Source organism: Electrophorus electricus, chromosome 21, assembly GCF_041902795.1.
Source record: "Electrophorus electricus isolate QZ-2024a chromosome 21, ASM4190279v1, whole genome shotgun sequence".
NCBI classification, from domain to species: domain Eukaryota; kingdom Metazoa; phylum Chordata; class Actinopteri; order Gymnotiformes; family Gymnotidae; genus Electrophorus; species Electrophorus electricus.
In genome coordinates, this window is record NC_137517.1 from 15,804,091 (window position 1) to 15,825,000 (window position 20,910).

Genomic DNA, 20,910 nt, shown 5'->3' on the forward strand with positions numbered 1-20,910 from the left:
CACACACACACACACACACACTCACACACACACAAACACACACACACACACACACACACACACACACACACACACACACACACACACACACACACACACACACACACACACACACAGAGAGAGAGAGAGACAGGTTATTAGTTTGTGTGTAATACCTATTCTGTGCTCACAAACTCTATATAAAATGACTATTTATTGTCATTAAGTTTCGTTTCTAGCATACACTCCCCTGATATGACAGTTCAAACCATTTTGAGTGTTTGAATAAACCATTTTCAAATGGTATCTTGGGTCTCTCCTCTGCTGATCGCCATGTCCAGTTCACATGCCCAGTGATGTAGTGGTTTAAGCCAGTATGTGAACGTTTAGTTTGTGCCCAGACATGTATCTGAGAAGAAGACGAGCCAAAGACGTTAATCAGGCATATCTGTTTACTAGTAGGTAACATCTAAGGTCAAGGTTATGATGGAGCTGTAGACATAAGTGAATGTTTTAAGGGACTTCAGACAAAAATTCTGAATAAAAGGTCAAAACACCACAAGGGACATAATCTGCATTAATCTGGTGTTGGCAAAAGTGCAAAATCAAACATCTGTTTTGTTAATTTTTTTTTCACACAGTATTGACGTGTAACTCGCAGCATTCACGGATCTCCTTTGCTCGCATGCAAAATCTACATGTGCTCACTCATATTTGCTCTGCTCTCGCTTACATTTACTTTGCTCTGCTACAAAACTGCTTGCACGTGTTTAGATATATCCTGCTCTTACACAAACTTGCTCTTCTGCACACACAAACACATACTGTACGCTCGCGAATGTTTTTGTGTTCTTGCGCACAAGAACACAATTCTTTAATTTCATTATTATTAACTGTGAATGAAAAGGAAAGTCATTCATGATCATGATACAAATGTTATTATAAAACAGTTAGAACTTTAAAATAATTGCGGCACTTTCATATACATAATATTTTGTGCCATTTCACAAAACAAATATGAATGTATTTAACACATATTGTTCTTATACTGTATAATATGTATGACTCGGGAATTTGCTCAAATAGATAAAGAAATAATATTATTTGAACTTACAGTAATATGCTCTGCTATATAAAGGAAAATTACCAATCTGCTACCATTTAGTGTTAGTAACCAACTTTGGTAGAGTACAAATTCACTCATTAGCCACATTATTTACCACTAATATCTGTAGCTCTGAAATTGACCACCTTGTGGTTTCCGTTACGTCTCCTTCCTGATCAGGTTTATCAGAGGCATGACAATGGTTTTACTGCTTGATAAAAGTCAGACACTTAAAGTCAAATTGCCACTGCTGGCGTTACTGCGTCAGTGAACTGTTCCACTAAGACGCATGAATGTAATTATGACATCACAACCTAAGGAAAGTGTAAGTTATTTAAAAGCGTTCCAACACACTAAATACCTACATGCTTTTCTGAAGGAGGACAAGGTGATTTTCAAGGTATAGTCCGACCAGAATTATTGGATATTCTAATAGTTTTCAGCAATAGTATCAATATTACTTGCATGATTTATTATATCATTAAATTAAGTGCGCCGTTAATTATAGAAATATCTAAAATATTTTATATTATCCGTGTATCCCCTGGATTCAGGAACGATCGTGAAAGGCCAAATTAAATCAATAGAGAAACATGATGAGTTTTCCTCAACATGGGAAATTGTTGACCAGGAACAAAACGTGGACACTAAAAGAAATGACGCAGGTATGCAATTTTACTGCCAAGCTGAAAATATAATATTTGTCTGTCTGAACATCAATCCGATCTGTTTGCTCTTTTTTTTAATCCAGACGATATCCGAGCTGCAGAAGGACAACTTTAACCTGCGCATGCGTATATGCTTCCTCAAGCATGAGGGCGGCTCGCAGAAGTGCAGCAGTTGTACAGAACAGATTTACAACGCGGCAGAGGAGCGTTTCCCAGTGGCGACGCAGCAAAACTTAGACGTGAGGAGACCCGAGTCTAGTTTTTGTAATCAGAGCCGGTTAATTGAGAGGACGAGACTGGGGACACTTGTTAATCACACTCCGCACCTAGATAAAGGGAGGGCGCTAAAAAATCTAAATACAACTTGAAAAGGCAATAAATTGACCTTCTCAAATGCATAAATTATTCTGCCCAACCCTCTTTATTCTCTTCCTTTGTAGAATAGTTTTAACTGCTACTGCAGTAGCAGGACCAGACACGTGTCTTGAATTGAATTATTTCTTCATTTCACGTAATGCTCTTCATCCACCTGTCAGGAGCTGAGCAGGTGCAGAGAGGAACTGGAGAAGATGGAAGCGCTTTTCCATCAAGAGAAGACGCTCCGCCTACAGCTAGAGATCCAGCTACAAGCCTACACATTACAAGACCCGCCCTCTGAGGATCAGAGCCAATCAGAGGAAACCTTTGAAGATCTGCACAGGTCGGTACAGGCCTATATTTAATTCTGATAAGAAACATTGTTCATGGAAGATTTCCCAGTTAGAAACTCGGGCTGTTTCTCCAGGACAACCACATCAAAACAACAAAATTATTTGATATATTTCCATTTTAAATGCTAATTTCTGACCACTTAAGTTAAACCTTAGGGCCTTCATTAAACAATAATAATCCTTAGCTAGTAAATTGCTGTACTTTAATTATAGAAGAAATTATCCTTAGAAATGCTTTGTTTTTTATTCTTAGCAAAAGACAATTATATTATAGTACCTAGTCCTGAGCTGGCACACACCATTCTAATGTCACAGTGATTTCAGTGGAGTTTCTCCATGTAGTTCCATGTAATTGGAATGTAATTCCAAGATGAATCTGTGTGCAGAGAGTCCATCTCATAGTTCTAAATGAACATGTGAAATAAAATGTAGCCTAATCGAGTGTGTGTGTGATGGCTGTCAGGTACATAGAACAGCTGCAGGGGGAGCTCAAGGCTCAGAACACCATAATCAATCAGCGGAGGAACAGGAGCACCAATCAGAGCAGTGGACACCAGCCTGGCCACGCCCACAACTCCACACTCACCACCCTGAAAGAGGATGACATACGTGTGAGTGTGTATGTGTGTGCAGGTGCATGTTCCTGCATACATGTATGCTTATTAAACTGTTACTTTAAGACACTAAAACTTTAATGTTTTAATTAGGCTATGAGAATACATTAAAAATTATAAATTGTATACTATATAGGGAAATCCATTTGAACTAAATGTTTAATATATTTGTACTCTATGTATTCTCTCTCTCTCTATTTAGGATCTGAAGAACTTGTTGGAGTTGAAAGACTCTGAGCTGCATGAGACCAAAATCAAACATGAGGTCAGTAAAAACGACCTCCAACAGGCCCTGAAGAACAAAGAGAAACAGATTCAGGTGGGTGTCTCCAAACACATGGCAACCTACAGGTAAAAACAGGCGTCCAAAAATATGCTCTTAATACAAAAGACCTATAGAGCTCACTAAGCATATTATCTGCACATTTATTATAAACATTTTCTTGTGGTTTAAAACAAAAGTGTGAAAAGAGAAAGGACTAAAACACAGGTCTGAAAGGGAACGACACCTTTACCAGACACACTCCTCAGCTTTATACAAAATGTCTGTGAAGCTTGGAGCCTCATTTAACCCCTGCCTGAACTCTGACCCCTGCAAGAGAAGGACTCTGCACCAATATTCCTCATCACACCAGACGGGGGCAGCAGGGAGTAACACTGCAGCAGGGGGTGTGTGCATTTATGAGGGTGATTGTTGATGTGTGTGAGCAGGGGCTGCATGACATTCTGGAAGGTCACATCCAGGATCTAGCTGAGAAAGATGCTGCGCTAGCAGAGAGCACATCAGAGCTGAATAATCTGGAATCTGATGTGGGCAAACTCATTCTACAGCTTGAGAACAGAAAGCAGCAGCTCCAGGTAGCAACCCGACGTTTCATTCAGTCAGACCAGGTGCAGGGCGGAGTTTAGTGTTTTTAACATACTAAAAATACACCTGATTCACAACTCATCTGATATAATGGACCAGTACTCTAAAGATTAAGACTAGGTTTAGTCTGGATGCAAAAAATGGTTCCTTAAGTTGAATTGACTCTATTGAATCTCACACTCTGAATTTGATGTTTATTTACTTTGTTCATGTTTATATTCAGACTAAGGAGCTAAACTAAGGTTTAGAAAGGGAAGTGATGCAACTAGTGCTGTCCTAGACAATAAAATGTATAATATAATTTACCCAACATAAGACATTTCTGATTATTTCAGTATAAGGGCTCTGATCCTTGTTTGGAGTCATTATTTCTAACTACTGGTTTCTCTGTGTTTATGATTGCACACACACATACAAGGAAGAGGATCCAATTGCAAGAGGTTTTATAGTGAAATCAAACAGATCAGAGGGGTCAGGCAGGTATTCGTAGTCCTGTTGATTCAAGGTCCATAACATGGGGCAGAGTCCAGGGGTGTCCAGGGGTCAGGCAGAAGTCAAAAACCGGAAAGACAAAACCATAACTGAACCACTTGGTATGCAAAATAAGGTTGGCAATACTTCATGACGTGAGTGTGAGGGAGGGGAGCTTAAGTAAGGGAGCAGTGATGAGAGAAACAATGATCAGGTGTGTGCTAGTATTCCAGTAAACCAGATTGGAGGCGTGTGTGGGAAGAGGTAGGCGTGGCAGTGCAGGGCTGAGCGTGATTCCTGGGGTTTGTAACACTCTGTCTCTCTGTGATGATCTTAGCTCATGTCTGGGCAGCTACAGGAGAGTGTGAGAGAAAGTCAGCTCCTGAAACAACGCCTGAGATACACAGAGGCCTTCACACATCCTACATACCAGATCCAAGGTACACTCTGCACTGTGGGACTGATGGGGTCTTTCATTTTTGTCAAACTACTCTTGCTAAGTTATTTTCAAAGTGAAAAACCAAATATAGATGTAACATATATCTATAACAACCTTGTAACCTGCTGCTAAAGATTTTTCTTATTTTAATACCCTGTACATAATTGTTTGCATTATAACTATTAAAAATGCTGTTGACAAAAATATAAGAAGCTCCTGATGTGGTTTTATCAGCAGTGGAGCAGCATATGTTGGAGATTCATGAACTGAAACCAACACTGCTGGAGACTATCAGGAGGACCCAGGACCTGTACAGACATCTGCAGGCCGCTGAGCGAGGTGCAAACACCAGTTCTACAACACGGGGACACAATCCAGAATTAGCCAAGCTATCCTCATTTACTAAAAATGTTCACTTGCGGAACCTGAAAAATCACGTCTTCCATTTCCACTTGAGAGTAGATGAAGATGGTGGTGAGTGTAATGATTTAATGAAGGTGTAACAAATGACTTCAGCAGAAAGATAATGACTTAATAGAATTTGTACAGTTACACCTGCAAGGTGTTTTAAGTGGCACCATTTAATGAAAGGTTGTCAGAAAACAGATGCACATTACAGAAATGACTGGAGGTGTGGAAGGTATACTTTTAATAACCTCTTTACCGTTACACATCGTTGTTTTGTTGTTTTGTGTTGTGTATTCATGTCACATTAATGCACTCTTGTTCATCTTGCTCTCGTAGCTTCAGTAAAGAAGGACCATTCTGGGAGGAACAGTGGCAGTGTGTGCAAGAGCAGCTTCAGATCAGTGATCAAAGCGTTGATCTGCTGCTCAGATCCTGCCCAGCCCTGCCTCTCCTCCAGGGCCCATGTTCATGGCCTCCACGTCCTGGTTCCACGTGAGAACTATGACACGCTGCTGGAACAGATGTGTGAGGGGAGGGGTCTGATCAGTCGCGCGAGTGAACTGATCCAGCAACGCCTGCAGACCCACGGCCGACATCACATGCAGGTCCACGTGAGCCCAAGCACGCGACACACAGATTCAATTGGTTAATCGTCACATTTCATGGATAATTTTCACTGAGCTGATTTTCCTATTTCAAATGGACCATTTGTCACTGACTGTGAGGATTATTGAAGGATAAAGAGGCCCAGCGGAGGGCGAGTGGGAAATATTAATCCTTCATGTCTGTTTCAGCCAGTGGACCAGAACCTGCTCAGAAGCCTCTTATACATCATCAATGTCACTCAGACAACTCTAGAAGAGGCCAGTAAACTGTTGACATCTTCATCAGATGTCTCTAAAGAACAGAACCACGACAGAGAAAGAGATGATGTAGGAGTTATTTACCATTTTTTGCATCTTTCATAAGTACCACACCAGTAAGAAGTGAAATTCATTTAGCTGTTAGCTAAGTCTATTTACTGGAAGAACTTCATATTGGACTAAATTATGTTTTTTTGATTGACACATACGAATAATATGATTATTTTGGATTTTTGCACATTTGTAAATTATTTATTTATTTATTTTTCTTTAGTTCTGCCATCATGAAAACCTCAAAATGAAGAACAAGCTGAAGAAACCAAAACTAGAGAAATCATATAAGATGAATAAGATGCTTTCAAAGGCTGTCAAAACACTACGGCGATTCAAACGTTGAGCAACACTGACATTAAAATGATCTCCTGTGATTATTTTCTCTGTGATGGTCATATTCCACCCCTCTATCATCCATCAGTCTGTGCACCATCATACATTCACTCTTTCATTGTTGTTGTTTTTAGTAATTAAAATAAAATAAGTGTTGAAATAAAACTACATTCTGAGTATAGATTTTTTTCAAACTTATTGATGATTCTTCATTATGATTTAATTTTTCTACACCCTTACATACTAATAATTAAAAATTGGACAATTCCATGCAACATTTATTTATTAGAATGAATTTTGAATGTCCAAAAATAATAGCATTCTGCAGCAGTCAAGGCAAACTTGCAAAAAGTCAGCAAGTTTATTTCTTTTAAAGATCCTTAAGAGACTCAAAATTATGCAAGTACAACAAAACTGTGCAAGTATAAAAGCAATGTAGGAAAAATAAATAAATTTAGCTAAATCAAAATAAATTCAACAATACCTCTTGATAGTTTTTCCTCATGTGAAACGCTTCTACATCACTAAATCAGGGTTTTGTAGTCTCAAAGTTATAGCTACTATAATAGTTTGCTAAATGAGTAGAAATTAAATAATTTTCACACATCAGGGACGTTTATTGCTACGCTAAATTCAGTATCATAAGTATCAAAGTGATCACAAGTCATAGTTATAAACCACAATGAGGAAATAGTCTTTTTTATCCCTCTTACAACTGGGTTTAGGCTACAATTTATTATGTAGTGATTCAGATACAGTAAAATAAACAAGTGATAATATCAGGAGGGACGCTTAAGCCTGACCAAGTATGTCTGGTTTAGTAAATGTGACTGTGTAGACCCGTAATATATTATTATTATTATTATTGTTATTATTAATTTAATTACCATCAAAGCAATTGCTTGGCATGTTTAAAAAGTATCTAGAATGCTAGTAAAGCTCTTCATTTGCTTGCTCACGTCTTTGCACAAAACACGTGTTCTTTTCATTCATAAAATAACAAAATATGCAAGCAAATGGATGTTACTCCTGTAGCAGGGGTGAATAAGGGACAAGACCCTCCTTTCTTAGAGTCCACAGATTCTGTTTGAAGAACGAAGAGTTAATGGCTTTGAGTGACAGCAATTCTCACCAAGGTGTGAAGGGGGAAGGGGAGGCGAAGCTATCAAATGACTTCACAACCAATGTCCAAGCACGAGCGGCGTGATTGGCAGCTGTTTCAACAAATAGAGGACGCTTAGATGAATACGCAGACACCTCACCTGCCTTATTTGTTTACCCACTACGTGAGTTTGAAATATGCGCACTGCTTTGTGTTCTAAGCCAGATGAAGTGTAGCACATGCGAGTGATGCTGTTTGGCAAAACTGATACAGTAATCCATATTGTTTTTACTTAATTTGATTACCAATACTAAGGGACATCATGGAAAGGAACAGGCTTATTTTAGCTGAAGTTTATGTGGAGTTCTTTGGGTGCAGTTATAAGATGGAAGCTGAGAGATGGTTCAGTGGCTTCTAGCATGGATTAGCTTCAATGTTTGCATTGCAAAGGACTGGATATTTCCATTCACTGCTGAAAATATTCACAATCCTCCTACAAAATGTAAGTATACATGAGAAAGCATACTATTTCTTTACAGTATTACAGCACTATCCCAGCATAATCATTTAACATAATAACAATGAAGAATTTAATATTGTCTTTTAATAAGTGCATTGTACATTGAGCATTGTTGTGATGTTTTAGCAAAAAGAATATTGCACACTCAATGTATAGTGACTGATGACTTTGTGTGCATTTAGATGTCTAGGACACCTAGTAGAAAATGCTGTGCAGCTACTTGGTAATTTCATGTATATACTCAAGTGTTCAATTTATTAGACAAGACCCTGGTGAATCAGAATATGTAGAGCATGACTGAAAATGAATCTCCAGCATCAAAATACACATTCTAAACCCGCAAAATAAAAGTCATTTTGGTTTTTTTGACATGTTCTTCTGTATTAGAGGAGCTCAACTAGAAAATAAATGAGGGGTAAATAAGTCTGGATGTGAATGACTGTCATGTCCCAAGTGTTTACATCAATGTGACTCCTGAATCATTGTACTATGTGTACAATTTCTGATAACTAGTATTAAAGTGATCAAGTACAAATCATTTGAAAACTTAAATCACTTAAAACTGGAGGTGCATGTACAGGCTAAGTATCCACTTCCAGACTTATTCAAACATTGACCAACTCTGACATTAAAATGATCTCCTGTCATTATTTTCTCTACGATGTTCATATTCCACCCCTCTATCACCCATCAGTCTGTGCACCATCATACATTCACTCTTTCATTGTTGTTGTTCGTAGTAATTAAAATAAATAACTGTTGAAATAAAACTACATCTGGAATGTTAGTCTCTTCAGCCTTTATTGTCTATTATAAGTAGAGCTGGGTGATTAAAACTAGATGTCTTCAGACTCATGGATGATTCTCGATTATGATTATATATATATATATATATATATATATATATATATATATATATATATATATATATCCTTATGTAATAATTTTAAGAAAATGTATTATTAATTTTTAGTTATATCCATTCAAAAATACCTTTATTGATGTTTTTTCCTCATGTGAAATGTCACTACACTGTGCATCACTACATCAGGATTATAGCTACTATAACAGTTTATTAATTAGAAGAAATTAAATCATTTTCACAAATCAGATGTTTATATACACAAACCACAACAAAGAAATAGTCTACTATTTCACCCTAAACACCCTCCTACTACTGGGTGCAGGCTACAATCTCTTATGTAGTGATTTAGATACAGTAAACTAAAATATGTAATAATAACACTAGGGAAGCTTAAAAGTGAAGGAACTGAACCAGTTAGGAAGACAAGCAAGACTGGTGTTAATAAGAAATGTTTTACCAGCCAAAGCATGTGCTTTTGTGAATATAAGGATGTGTATTTCACAGTGCAGGGTGAGGTAATAAAATGATATTGTACGCAGAAGAATATGGATGGTTGGCTTCAGCATAAAGCCTCAGAATGCCTCTTTGACAGGCCTCTAGGGGCCTCAGTTGAGGGATCCTTGGTTCAAGGATGGGACATCCCAGCCCAGCACCGGAAGAAAGAATATGGGCATCTGGTGCTATGAAAAAGGATCACCAGAAGAAGCAATATGGGCACCTGGCGGTAGGAAATAAGATCGCCTTTTTAAAAAAAATAGAAGTAGTTTAGGTTGAACATAATGATACCAAGAACCAGTTGGTGTAAGTATTGAATATCAATTTGCATATATTGAATAATGTATGATTTGAACATAATAGTGTAAACCTGGAAAAGTATTATAAATGTCACGGGACGCCCTCCCCCCCCCCCACACACAAGTCACGTCACATGGTACGGCCTGCCGCGTGCAGGGGGTTTAATGTTTGTAACCACGCCCTTTGTAATTGTATGCACCTGTATGGGGCTTAATGTCTTGTGTCTTTTGTCTATTTAAATCTCTGATAGTGTGTGTACTGTGTTGGTCATTGTTAGTCTGCTGTTTAATGTAAAATGCGTATGTAATCTTCGTTCAATGTTACTAGAGTCTGTGTTTTGTTACGTGTATGAGTCATGTCTTTCCTTCATGTTGTATATGAGTGCCACTATTGTTGTTTGTGTCTTTTGTTAATAAACGCGTCACTTCATCGAGGGAATCTGTGCATCCTGCTCCATGCCCATCAGCACTCAGGCCAGCAGATTCGTTACAATAAAAAAATTTAAATGGTTATGTAAGTGTCCTTGAAGAAAATATATAAAGGTCATGCCCACCTGACACTGTTAGACATTCTCCGGACAATGCCTCGTTTGTAACATTGAATTTAGGAAAATCTATGAACACCATTAATTGGTGGCTGTACCACAGGGATCAATTGGATTGACTGGCAACGGACCCACGCCGTCAGCAGGACAAAGCACCAGCTGACGGACAACCCAAAGCTGCACTGTTCTGTGGGTCTGAATCCACACGCGCACTACCAAAGGTACTTAAATCCCTGTTAAAACATTCTGCATAGGTGGTATTCAGACCTGGTCCACAGAGATTTGTAGTCAGGTTTTGGGGGTCTTAAGGGTGCAGACTGGGAATTGAAGGAGTGAGAATTGTTTGCTAAAAATATAAAATAACAAAAAATGGAGTAACAGTTAGAAAATCAAGTAGTAAAAGTGAAAATAGTTTCACAAAAACTTACTGTAAAGGGAAATAGTGAAAAAAAACAACAGTTGAATAAAGAAAGATAAAGTAAAGAAAAATGTGCAGTGAATAAAGAGAATAAAGAGAAATAAATAGAGCTCCAGAGAAAAAAAGCGCTGAAGAGATGAATGTTAACAGGTATGTTTGTTCCAGTTGTTTCTGTATAAATGTGACCACAACAAGTGAAGTAAAGAAAATGTGCAGAATAAAGAGAATAAAAGAATAAAAGAGAATAAAGAGAATAAAATAATAAAAGAATAAAAAGAGAATAAAGAGATTAAAAGAATAAACAGAAGAATAGTAGATCTCGTGAGTAAAGCAGCACTAAGAGAAAAGTGTTAAATGTTTTGTCTGTAAAAACTGTGTTTGTGTTGATGTGGCCATCGCGAGTTAACAGATTACCAACAATGACGTATTGTACGACGCATACCAGCATAACAGTTTTTTCTGGGTTATAATTAAGATTATTTTGGTTTGGTCGTTTAACAAAAGAAGTGAATGGATATGCAGACAGATCTGTCAAAATGTCATTAATAATATCTCATTATAAAATGCGTGCATGCAAAACATATAGACATTGTTTTAGTAATAAATATAAAGTAAATGATAGAGGTATCGTATATAAAACTGGTAACAGTTAAAGCAGTAGCGAGCATACATATGATGGACATTTTAAAATAGCAGCAATAGGAGAAGAGTAAAGTTAAAATATACAGGATAAGAAATTTAACCAGAGCGAGTGGCTGTTAATAGTATTTTTGGAACAGTGAATATCTAATTTACCCAAGTAAGTTCTGGCTAAATCAATATTCAATAATCAATAAGCAGTTAAATCTAACAAAATAACTTAGAATCAAGTGAATAGATTTGCGACTAAAATAATCACATGGATAGCAATTTGTTAAATGAGATGCAGGGAGTGCAAATGCATTTATGGCTTGAGAAAATATATAGAAACTCTGCAGGTGTGGCGTGTCGGAAATCGCTAGACTTAATACATGTTAAATTGTATCGGCTGACTAAGTGACATAAATTGGATGAATAAGGAATAAGGAGGATTTGGAAAAGGGCTCTGTTGGCTGCAGTTGTTGTTTAGCCAAGTGCCTGTAAGAGCAACAGTTGGAGTGGAGCGGTTGCCATGGGGACCGTTTGAACCACCGCCAGCGCTGGATGATGGGAGGCGGTGTGTAGGGTTAAAGATTTGAATAATGACAGACAAGAGACAGGTTTACTGGGATAGAGGGCTGGCTACGTCCATATTGGTGAACAGAATTAACTCATTGAGCTCAGAAAATTGGAGGCAGACAACTGTGCAGAAAGCTACAACTGTAAGAAAAAAAGTATTACTGTGATGAATTCCACAGTGTGTCCTGATTGTTTTTATTGTACAGGAGGAAAAATGTGGGAAATTTCACAAGGAAATGTTGTAGGATTTGGATTATGGATTACACTGAACCTGTTATATTTCAACTTTTAACAATACCCATTATTTTGACAACTCCAATGGAACTTTTGTAGAACAAGACCTGGTTAATCATGCACGTCTCATGCAGAAATATGATGGTGTCGTAATTCCGGATGCTCATTGGGTATGTGGGGGTAAGAGTCATGTTGATTGTGTCATTTCCTATGGTTCCTGTACCTGAAGCTGTACTTCCCACACAACGATGCTTATCATTGTGTTCAGCAACGTGAGGCACCGAAGGGTAGTTTGGATGATAAAGTATCATTGATGCTATTGGAGTTCATAGGGGGGCTTCGGATTAATTTAAGGCTAGAAATCAAATTGCTGCAGGATCTGAATCAATTCTCTGGTGGTTTACTATAAACAAAACTATTGACTGGATAAATTACATATACTATAATCAGCATCATTTTATTAATTATACTGATGCACTAACAGCAGTGGCGGTGCAATTGGAAGCTATGTCATTAATGACCTGGCAAAATCGTATAGCTCTGGATAAGTTTTTGGCCGAGAGGGGAGGTGTATGTGTTCTGTTCGGAGAATCCTGCTGTAATTTTATTCCAAATAACAGTATTAACATAATTTATAAACTGAAGTAACTGTATAACCTAAGATATTTGTGTGATAATATAAGAAACCTTCGCAATGCCCAATGGATGTTGGCCACATAAGTAAGAAAAGAATGTTACAGGGCACGCAGTTAAATTCAATAGTTCATATTAGAAATAATAAACTAAAGTCACAACATTGTTAACATTTATATAAAACAATGACACATTAAATAGAGACAGCGGGACAATAGTTCATGACAAAATCATGAAAGGGGGGAATGAGGTGATCAAATGTTTTGAGGCAAAGGAAAGGCCAAACGTTAATCTGTATTTTCATGAGACGATCTGTGATCTAATTAAAATAGGCTTTGAAGCTCCCTGTCACATGTGCAGAGTGGTGCAAGACTGTCTGAAAGCATAAAGATGAATAATGTTTCTGGGGTATCTTAAGGTCAGAGACCTTTTTGAGTCTATATGTGCAAAACAGAGGCTCTGATGCAGGTGGTTTCAAGGCCTCTGTATAAGTCTAAGGCAGATCACACTGGATTGTTCCCATGAGAAATAAATTCATTAGTGTTGGAAAAGATCTCTGTTTTTAAAAGACTAGAAAGCTTCCATAAACTGTAAAATATGGTCTTTAGCACTTTTCTTATAGATGATTTCAGTCTTACATCAAATAGTGAATTCCACTACATGCACAATGCTACATTTTCAGGGTGGGCGTGGCCTGGGGTGATGGGAAGGTGGAGCCCAGTGTCATATCTTTTCATGGGGCCCAAAATCCCTGACGGCGCCCCTGAGTCAGCTTCAAAAGCTTCCACAACCAGCATTGCTCTAAGGGATTATTAAGAGTACACCACCCACTTAATTAAGAGAACACCACCCATTTTAATTAAGAGTACACAACCCACTTTAATTAAGGGAACACCACCCACTTTAATGAAGAGTACACATAATTCAGCCTCTTTATAACTGAGTGAATCTTAGCTCAACCAGCTGGAGTTTTGGACACACTATTTTGTCATCGATAAGATTTTATTGGGGTCCATTTTCCTGTTGAAGAGACTCTTGGTCAGAGTCAGATGGCTCAAACATGGAGCTAAACCACACTGATCCTGCCAGCTGTTTCTCTCACGCAGCAAGCAGGATCAGTGTGGTTTAGCCCAATGTCTGAGCCATCTCTCACTAACACTGGGATGTTTACATTGCCAGGGAGACACCACTATTAAACATTATGTGAACAATATGAATGTAAACATGTCACTAACATCTACACATGTGCACACAAACATATACCTGTAGGGCACTATGCTTGTTCTCATCCTAATACCTTTTCACTTATGAGGTCATACTGACCTCAGCATGCAGAAACAACAGGCGATGACCCATGTGTTCATTAATGCAAACCACAGGCTTTATAAAGCTAGGAGCCCCTCCCCTCTTTCTGTCCACAAATATCACACACCACAAGGCAGACGAGCACTGCTGGGCATATACAGTGCCTGGCCAAAAAAAAGGTCACACACTCTAAAATTTCGTTGGACCGCCTTTAGCTTTGATTATGGCATGCATTCACTGTGGCATTGTTTCCACAAGCTTCTGCAATGTCACAACATTTATTTCTGGGCAGAGTTGCATTAATTTTTCCCCAAGATCTTGTATAGATGATGGGAGATTTGGACTACTGCACAAAGTCTTCTCCAGCATATCCCAAAGATTCTCAGTGGGGTTCAGGTCTGGAGTCTGTGGTGGCCAATCCATGTGTGAAAATGATGTCTCATGCTCCCTGAACCACTCTCTCACAATTTGAGCCCGACGAATCCTGGAATTGTCCGTGCCGTCAGGTAAGAAAAAATCCATTGATGGAATACCCTGGTCGTTCAGTATATTCAGGTAGTCAGCTGACCTTATTCTTTGGGCACATAACATTGCTGAACCTAGACCTGACCAACGGTAGCAACCCCAGATCATAGCATTGCCCCCACAGGTTTGTACAGTAAGCACTAGGCATGATGGGTGCATCACTTCAGCCGCCTCTCTTCTTACCCCCATGCGCCCATCACTCTGGAAGAGGGTAAATGTGGACTCATCAGACCACATTACCTTCTTCCATTGCTGCGGAGTCTGATCTTTATGCTCCCTATCAAATTGAAGCTATTTTTGCCAGTTAGCCTCACTGATAAGTGGTTTTCTTAAGGCTACACAGCTGTTTAGTCCCAATCCCTTGAGTTCCCTTCACACTTATATTCAGCTTTTCTATTGTAACACGCCTAGCTCTACATGATTAGGTAACATTGACATCATCTAACACATTCAGAATTAAGACTTTATGAATGAAAGACCCAGCAGGAATAAGCAAAATGCTTTTTGCTTATTGCTTGTCACACTGAATAATGTTGCATTGCTCTTCATTTAACACAATAAATCCAAGCAATGACTAAGAATTTGCACATTATTACAAACTAATACATTTTTATTTATTGTATTTTTTGAGTTGAAGATTGTTCCATTAACTGCTCTGACCAGATGTAGCCATTTCATTATCATGAGCCCCCACCCTCTTCTTGTGCATATAATATAATCTCTGTTAATCCCCTCCTGTATAAACTGGTATTTTCAGAGACTTGCAAGTGTTTTTGGGAACTGTAGGCAGTGAGTGGAATTAGTTGAGGTTGCAGTTTCCTTGTACTTGGTTCTGCTGATGGTGTGAGGTGCTCTTTGTGCTTTCTGGTGGGTTTGGCACGCTGTAAATCTGGGTCTGCAGGAGGGAGGAGCTCGGGTGCTGGAGGGTGGGGCCTGGATGTTTGGGGGTGGAGCACCCTCTTCACACTAGGAGGGGCCACTGCTGTGCTGGTCTGGGTTTATGGACTCTTTAGACTTCTAATCTGAGACATCACATCATCCTGAGAAATCAACTATAACCTTGAGTGGAACGTATTTTTCCTAATAATGTAGCATCTAATAAATACAGAAACCGAGCAACATCTGTAAACAGGAAGGAGTCTGAGAAAAAAAGGGATCTGGTAAACAAAGACAGCAAAGAAGGTTTTCACGTGTCATCAGGATCTCATGAGGATATTACCTGTGTAAGGTTATGATTATATGAGGATATTACCTGTGAAAGGTTGTGATCATACACATATATGAGGATATTACCTGTGAAAGGTTGTGATCATACACATATATGAGGATATTACCTGTGTAAGGTTGTGATCATACACATATATGAGGATATTACCTGTGTAAGGTTGTGATCATACACATATATGAGGATATTACCTGTGAAAGGTTGTGATCAAACACATATATGAGGATATTACCTGTGTAACGTTGTGATCATACACATATATGAGGATATTACCTGTGTAAGGTTGTGATCATATGAGGGTATTACCTGTGAAAGGTTGTGATCATACACATATATGAGGATACTACCTGTGTAATGATGTGATCATACACATATATGAGGATATTACCTGTGAAAGGTTGTGATCATACACATACATGAGGATATTACCTGTGAAAGGTTGTGATCATACACATATATGAGGATATTACCTGTGTAAGGTTGTGATCATACACAAACATGAGGATATTACTTGTGTAAGGTTGTGATTATACACATATGAGGATATTACCTGTGTAAGGTTGTGATATGAGGGTATTACCTGTGAAAGGTTGTGATCATACACATATATGAGGATATTATCTGTGTAAGGTTGTGATCATACATATATATGAGGATATTACCTGTGTAAGGTTGTGATCATACACATATATGAGGATATTACCTGTGAAAGGTTGTGATCATACACATATATGAGGATATTACCTGTGTAAGGTTGTGATCATATGAGGGTATTACCTGTGAAAGGTTGTGATCATAAACATATATGAGGATATTACCTGTGTACGGTTGTCACCAAACACATATATGAGGATATTACCTGTGTAAGGTTGTGATCATACACATATATGAGGATATTTCCTGTGAAATGATTTGATCATACACATATATGAGGATATTACCTGTGTAAGGATGTGATCATACACATATGTGAGGATATTACCTGTGTAAGGATGTGATCATACACATATATGAGGATATTACCTGTGTAAGGATGTGATCATACACATATGTGAGGCTATTACCTGTGTAAGCGTTTCCTGTGCCAGCCATATGGTAAAGGGCACCTGCTGCTTCAGAGAGGAGACCAGTAATCTGACTGGGACCAATAGAATGACATTTATACTCAACAGAGAGGAGACCAGTAATTCACCACGTTCTGACTGGGACCAGTATAATGACATTTACACTCAACAGTAACTAAATTAACAAACGTGAGCTTGAGGATCTCAATGACTGGAAACAGGTGAGTGAGACCCAAATCATTTTTCCCCAGTAAGTTCTTATAAATTCCTGCTGTAGATTATGACTAAAGCCTGTATGATTCCCTATCAAGTCTTCACACATGGACAGAACACAGACCTGCTTTTAAACTATTGGAACAAAACAAGCCTTAGTTAAGTATATTTATGAGTGATACTCCATTAAAGACCAAACTGCATTACATTTATAGCACTGAAATATAATAATCATAATAAATTGTACACTAGATCATTTCCATGACACCTAACCTAACAATTATGACTGTGAGAAACCAAAAAACAAAAAACTACCTAAAATCCTCTTTAAAATAGATTACTAATAAATAAAATACCCATTATTTGAGGCATGTTAAAATAAAATAAAAATATATAATATTCTTTATTAATATTATGTAATGTAATAATATTACATTAAAGCCGCCTCTTATCAGATGTAAACGTAGAAAGTCTGATCAGATGTGAATCAGCATGTACAACTAGTGCTCTGTAGTCTTCACACCCAAACCTGGACGCAGCGGCTCACCTGCTTCTGCAGATCCACATCACAGCACGTGTCCAGAACACCTTCAGCATCCCAATCACGTCACACGCCTCCTCGCCCTCCTCACGCGACACCATCTCGAGCCAGTCGCTCTCCGCGAGACGCCCCGGCACGACGTGTACGGGGCTCGCGAGCTGGACGGAGGGCGGCTTTAGTCTGCGCGCGGCTTAACGGCTGAACGGGACGTGACGCAACCTTGTGGTTGTTTTAGCGCGAGCTAACCTGGCTAATGAGCTCCAGCTTTAAAAGGAGCAGCTTTGTACCTTCTGGCGCTCAGTAAGTGTGAGACAAAGCTCAGCGTGCTTGTGTAGAAACAGCGTAACTCACGTTTGTAGCCATTTTAAATACGCGGAGGCCACAACTTTATTCAGGAGACATTTCAATTCTTTCCTACTTCCTCGTTCAAGTCTCCAAACGAGCGCCTGTTGCCGATAGTTGGCGCTACATGAACCAAACTGGACTTATGAATTCTGATGTAGTTTTTCTTCATGTTTGCAGTAAAATACTAAGCGTGCGCACCTTTCTGTCAGGTCATTTCTGCACAGCCCAGTTAACATGTTAATGGCGTCTGCTTTGATGGACATTATTTCTTATAAATGCAGTGTGGCGGCTGTAAAAGGTAGTTTGTGTTAGTACGTGTGTATAACTCGTGATCAACACTGAGGGTATGAAGTGGTCTGTATGAGTGTAGTTTATTTGGGGAGGGGTGATATTAACCTTTAGTTTCCACAGCAGGTGCACACCATAATCCCAACATGCATGTTTTTGTAAATAACTGTCATTTATCAAACATGTACTGATTGATATATTGTGTAACCATAATTCATTATATTTGGAATATGAAACATGAAATTAAATTTTACAAACATAATTCTCCCTTCCATATTTTTGTTTATAACAGCTGTTTATTAAGGTTTATTAAGTGGTCATCCACTCTGCCAGAGGGGGCGCAGCAGTAAGGTTCTCAGACCTGCACATAGTAAGTGAAACAGGCTATTTGTCTGGGCAATGTGACTGAATATAATTTTTTTTTTTTGTATAAATAAACAAATAACAGCACTTTGTGGTTGGGTTACAGGTTCACTGCTGCTTCTATGATATAGTATTAAGGGTTACATCCATAATCTGTGTGAATGCAGTGTTGTTTATTGGTACACTTGAGAAATTAAACTAATGTAACTAGTTAGTAGTGGAAGCTGTTACACCCACTTTCATAAGAACACGCCTACATCTTTACTCACTTACTGCAGACAGCATTTTAAATTCAGGTGGTATTTACACATTAAAGTTCGAAGCAGAACCAAATCAACATCCACATAACTCTGTCATACACATTCAAAGGAAGAAATCAATTCCAATTATCCATGATGGCGGCCCCATATTGTTACAATTGAGCTTTTTATGGGTAATTTGGGGAAAGTATAAAACTACATTTAATTTTTTTTACTAAACCTTTGCTTTACACTGATATGTAGGTTTAGTATTGATTATCTCTGTAAACTTCAAACTAATGAGCACCAGAGAACAGGAAGGCAGCAGAGTTTCAGATCAGATCAGGTGTGTGTGGTGTCCATGTCAGGGGTGTGTGTGTGTGTGTGTGTGTGTGTAACGTCCAGGTCAGGTGTGTGTGGTGTCTAGAAACTGGAAGACATGGGGAGGACACACAGCCCTGTGCTGCAGTCATGTTCACACATATTCACACTAACACACATTACCATGGAGAATCATATGATGAATTATGTGTGTGTTTGTTCATCCTCTTCTCTGTGTGGGAGACTCAGACCACATCACCTCAATAGTGGCCGGATACTGTGAGACAGAGAATAGGACAGAAAGATCAGACATGAACACACACCCATCAGTCAGGCATCGGACTCTGTACACAAGCACAATTACCATTACACACACACACACACACACTCACACTAGACTAGTACCTGACTGCTATATTGTGTAGGGGTGAAATAGGTCTGATTATTATTGGTTTGCATCAGTAATGTTAATCAGCCAATCCCTACACAGAGCTCATTGTAACATCCAGTTCTCCATCAATCAGCTCCTGCTGTGGTTGTGTGTGTCCACATGATAAAGTGAGTTTGGGTTTATATTGTTACTGCAGCTGTAGGTGAGATTTTGTCTCAACAAATAATTAGAATTTTTTAAAGAATCTACTGAACTTAGGAACAATGTGAATGAGTGAATGAAACAGAGAGAGAGTTTGTGAATGTGAATCTAATTAATACATTGATGGTGTGTGTGTGTGTGTGTGTGTGTCAGAAAGAGGAAGAGGGTAATAGCAATTATATCTGTGTGTGTGTGAGTGTGTGTATGTGTGCGTGTGTGTATGTGAGAGAGAGAGAGTAAGTCAGTAACTCACTGTAGTTTCTCCAGTTTACAGTGTGGATCCTCCAGTAGAGCAGAGAGCTGCTTCACTCCTGAGTCTCCTGGTTTATTGTGGTTCAGATTCAGCTCTCTCAGGTGTGTTGAGGGGTTTGACCTCAGAGCTGAAGCCAGAGCAGCACAGCCTTCATCTGTAATACTGCAGTTAAACAGACTGTAGAGAGAAGGAGAAAAACTCCTCACACTTACAGATCAGCACACATACGTGCAAACACAAACAATACATGTTGTGATAGTGATGTAGTGATAGTGTGTGTGTGTATATAGAAAGAGTGAGTGAGTGAGTAAATGTGAAGCTAATTAATACAGTGATGGTGTGTGTGTCAGAAAGATGAAGAGGGTAATAGCAATTATATATGTGTGTGTGTGTGTGTGTGTGTGTGTGTGTGTGTGTGTGTGTGTGTGTGTGTGTGTGTGAGGATACTGAATGTGTACATGTGAGAGGATACTGACTATGCGTGTGTGTGTGAGAGGATATTGACTGTGTGTGCGTGTGTGAGTGAGAGGATATTGATTATGTGTGTGTGTGTGTGTGTGAGAGAGAGTGGCTACTGTCTGTGTGTGAGTGTGTCTGTGAGATGATACTGACTATATGTGTGTGTGTGTGTGTGTGTGTGTGTGTGTGTGTGTATAAAGAGACAGTAAGTCAGTAACTCACTGTAGTTTCTCCAGTTTACAGTGTGGATCCTCCAGTAGAGCAGAGAGCTGCTTCACTCCTGAGTCTCCTGGTTCATTGAGGTTCAGATTCAGCTCTCTCAGGTGTGATGAGGGGTTTGACCTCAGAGCTGAAGCC

General features: G+C 38.8%; 2 protein-coding genes and 1 long non-coding RNA gene across 3 annotated transcripts in view; 2 read left to right on the forward strand and 1 right to left on the reverse strand.

The window, feature by feature from the left end:
• The first annotated feature begins 3,635 nt into the window (after positions 1-3,635).
• On the forward strand, positions 3,636-5,938 carry LOC145652958 (uncharacterized). Its single transcript, XM_081704786.1, has 4 exons — positions 3,636-3,934; positions 4,753-4,855; positions 5,089-5,193; positions 5,599-5,938. Exons 1-4 carry the CDS (start codon positions 3,758-3,760, stop codon positions 5,910-5,912), a joined length of 699 nt encoding a protein of 232 aa, XP_081560912.1. The 5' UTR covers positions 3,636-3,757; the 3' UTR covers positions 5,913-5,938.
• An 11,938-nt stretch (positions 5,939-17,876) lies between these two features.
• LOC145652734 (uncharacterized) lies at positions 17,877-19,428 on the forward strand. Its single transcript, XR_014118969.1, has 2 exons — positions 17,877-17,993; positions 18,619-19,428. It is a non-coding gene; the product is annotated as an uncharacterized LOC145652734 (long non-coding RNA).
• The window catches only part of LOC145652732 (NLR family CARD domain-containing protein 3-like), a 23,039-nt gene continuing 20,972 nt past the window's right edge, over positions 18,844-20,910 (reverse strand). The window contains exons 13-15 of the mRNA XM_081703893.1: positions 20,776-20,910; positions 20,095-20,271; positions 18,844-19,526 (exon numbers count right to left, since the gene is read on the reverse strand). The exon at positions 20,776-20,910 is cut by the window's right edge and continues 42 nt beyond it. Coding sequence (XP_081560019.1) covers positions 19,505-19,526; positions 20,095-20,271; positions 20,776-20,910 — 334 coding nt within the window. The 3' untranslated portion in view covers positions 18,844-19,504. The remainder of the gene's footprint in view (positions 19,527-20,094; positions 20,272-20,775) is intronic.

What these genes read in the sequence shown, in the direction of transcription:
- LOC145652958 (XM_081704786.1), top strand. Translation starts at nt 3,758, where the DNA reads ATGAGGGTGATTGTTGATGTGTGTGAGCAGGGGCTGCATGACATTCTG. An exon ending in TCCTACATACCAGATCCAAG is followed by an intron (nt 4,856 to 5,088) that starts GTACACTCTGCA and finishes TGGTTTTATCAG; the next exon opens with CAGTGGAGCAGCATATGTTG. An exon ending in TCTGCAGGCCGCTGAGCGAG is followed by an intron (nt 5,194 to 5,598) that starts GTGCAAACACCA and finishes TTGCTCTCGTAG; the next exon opens with CTTCAGTAAAGAAGGACCAT.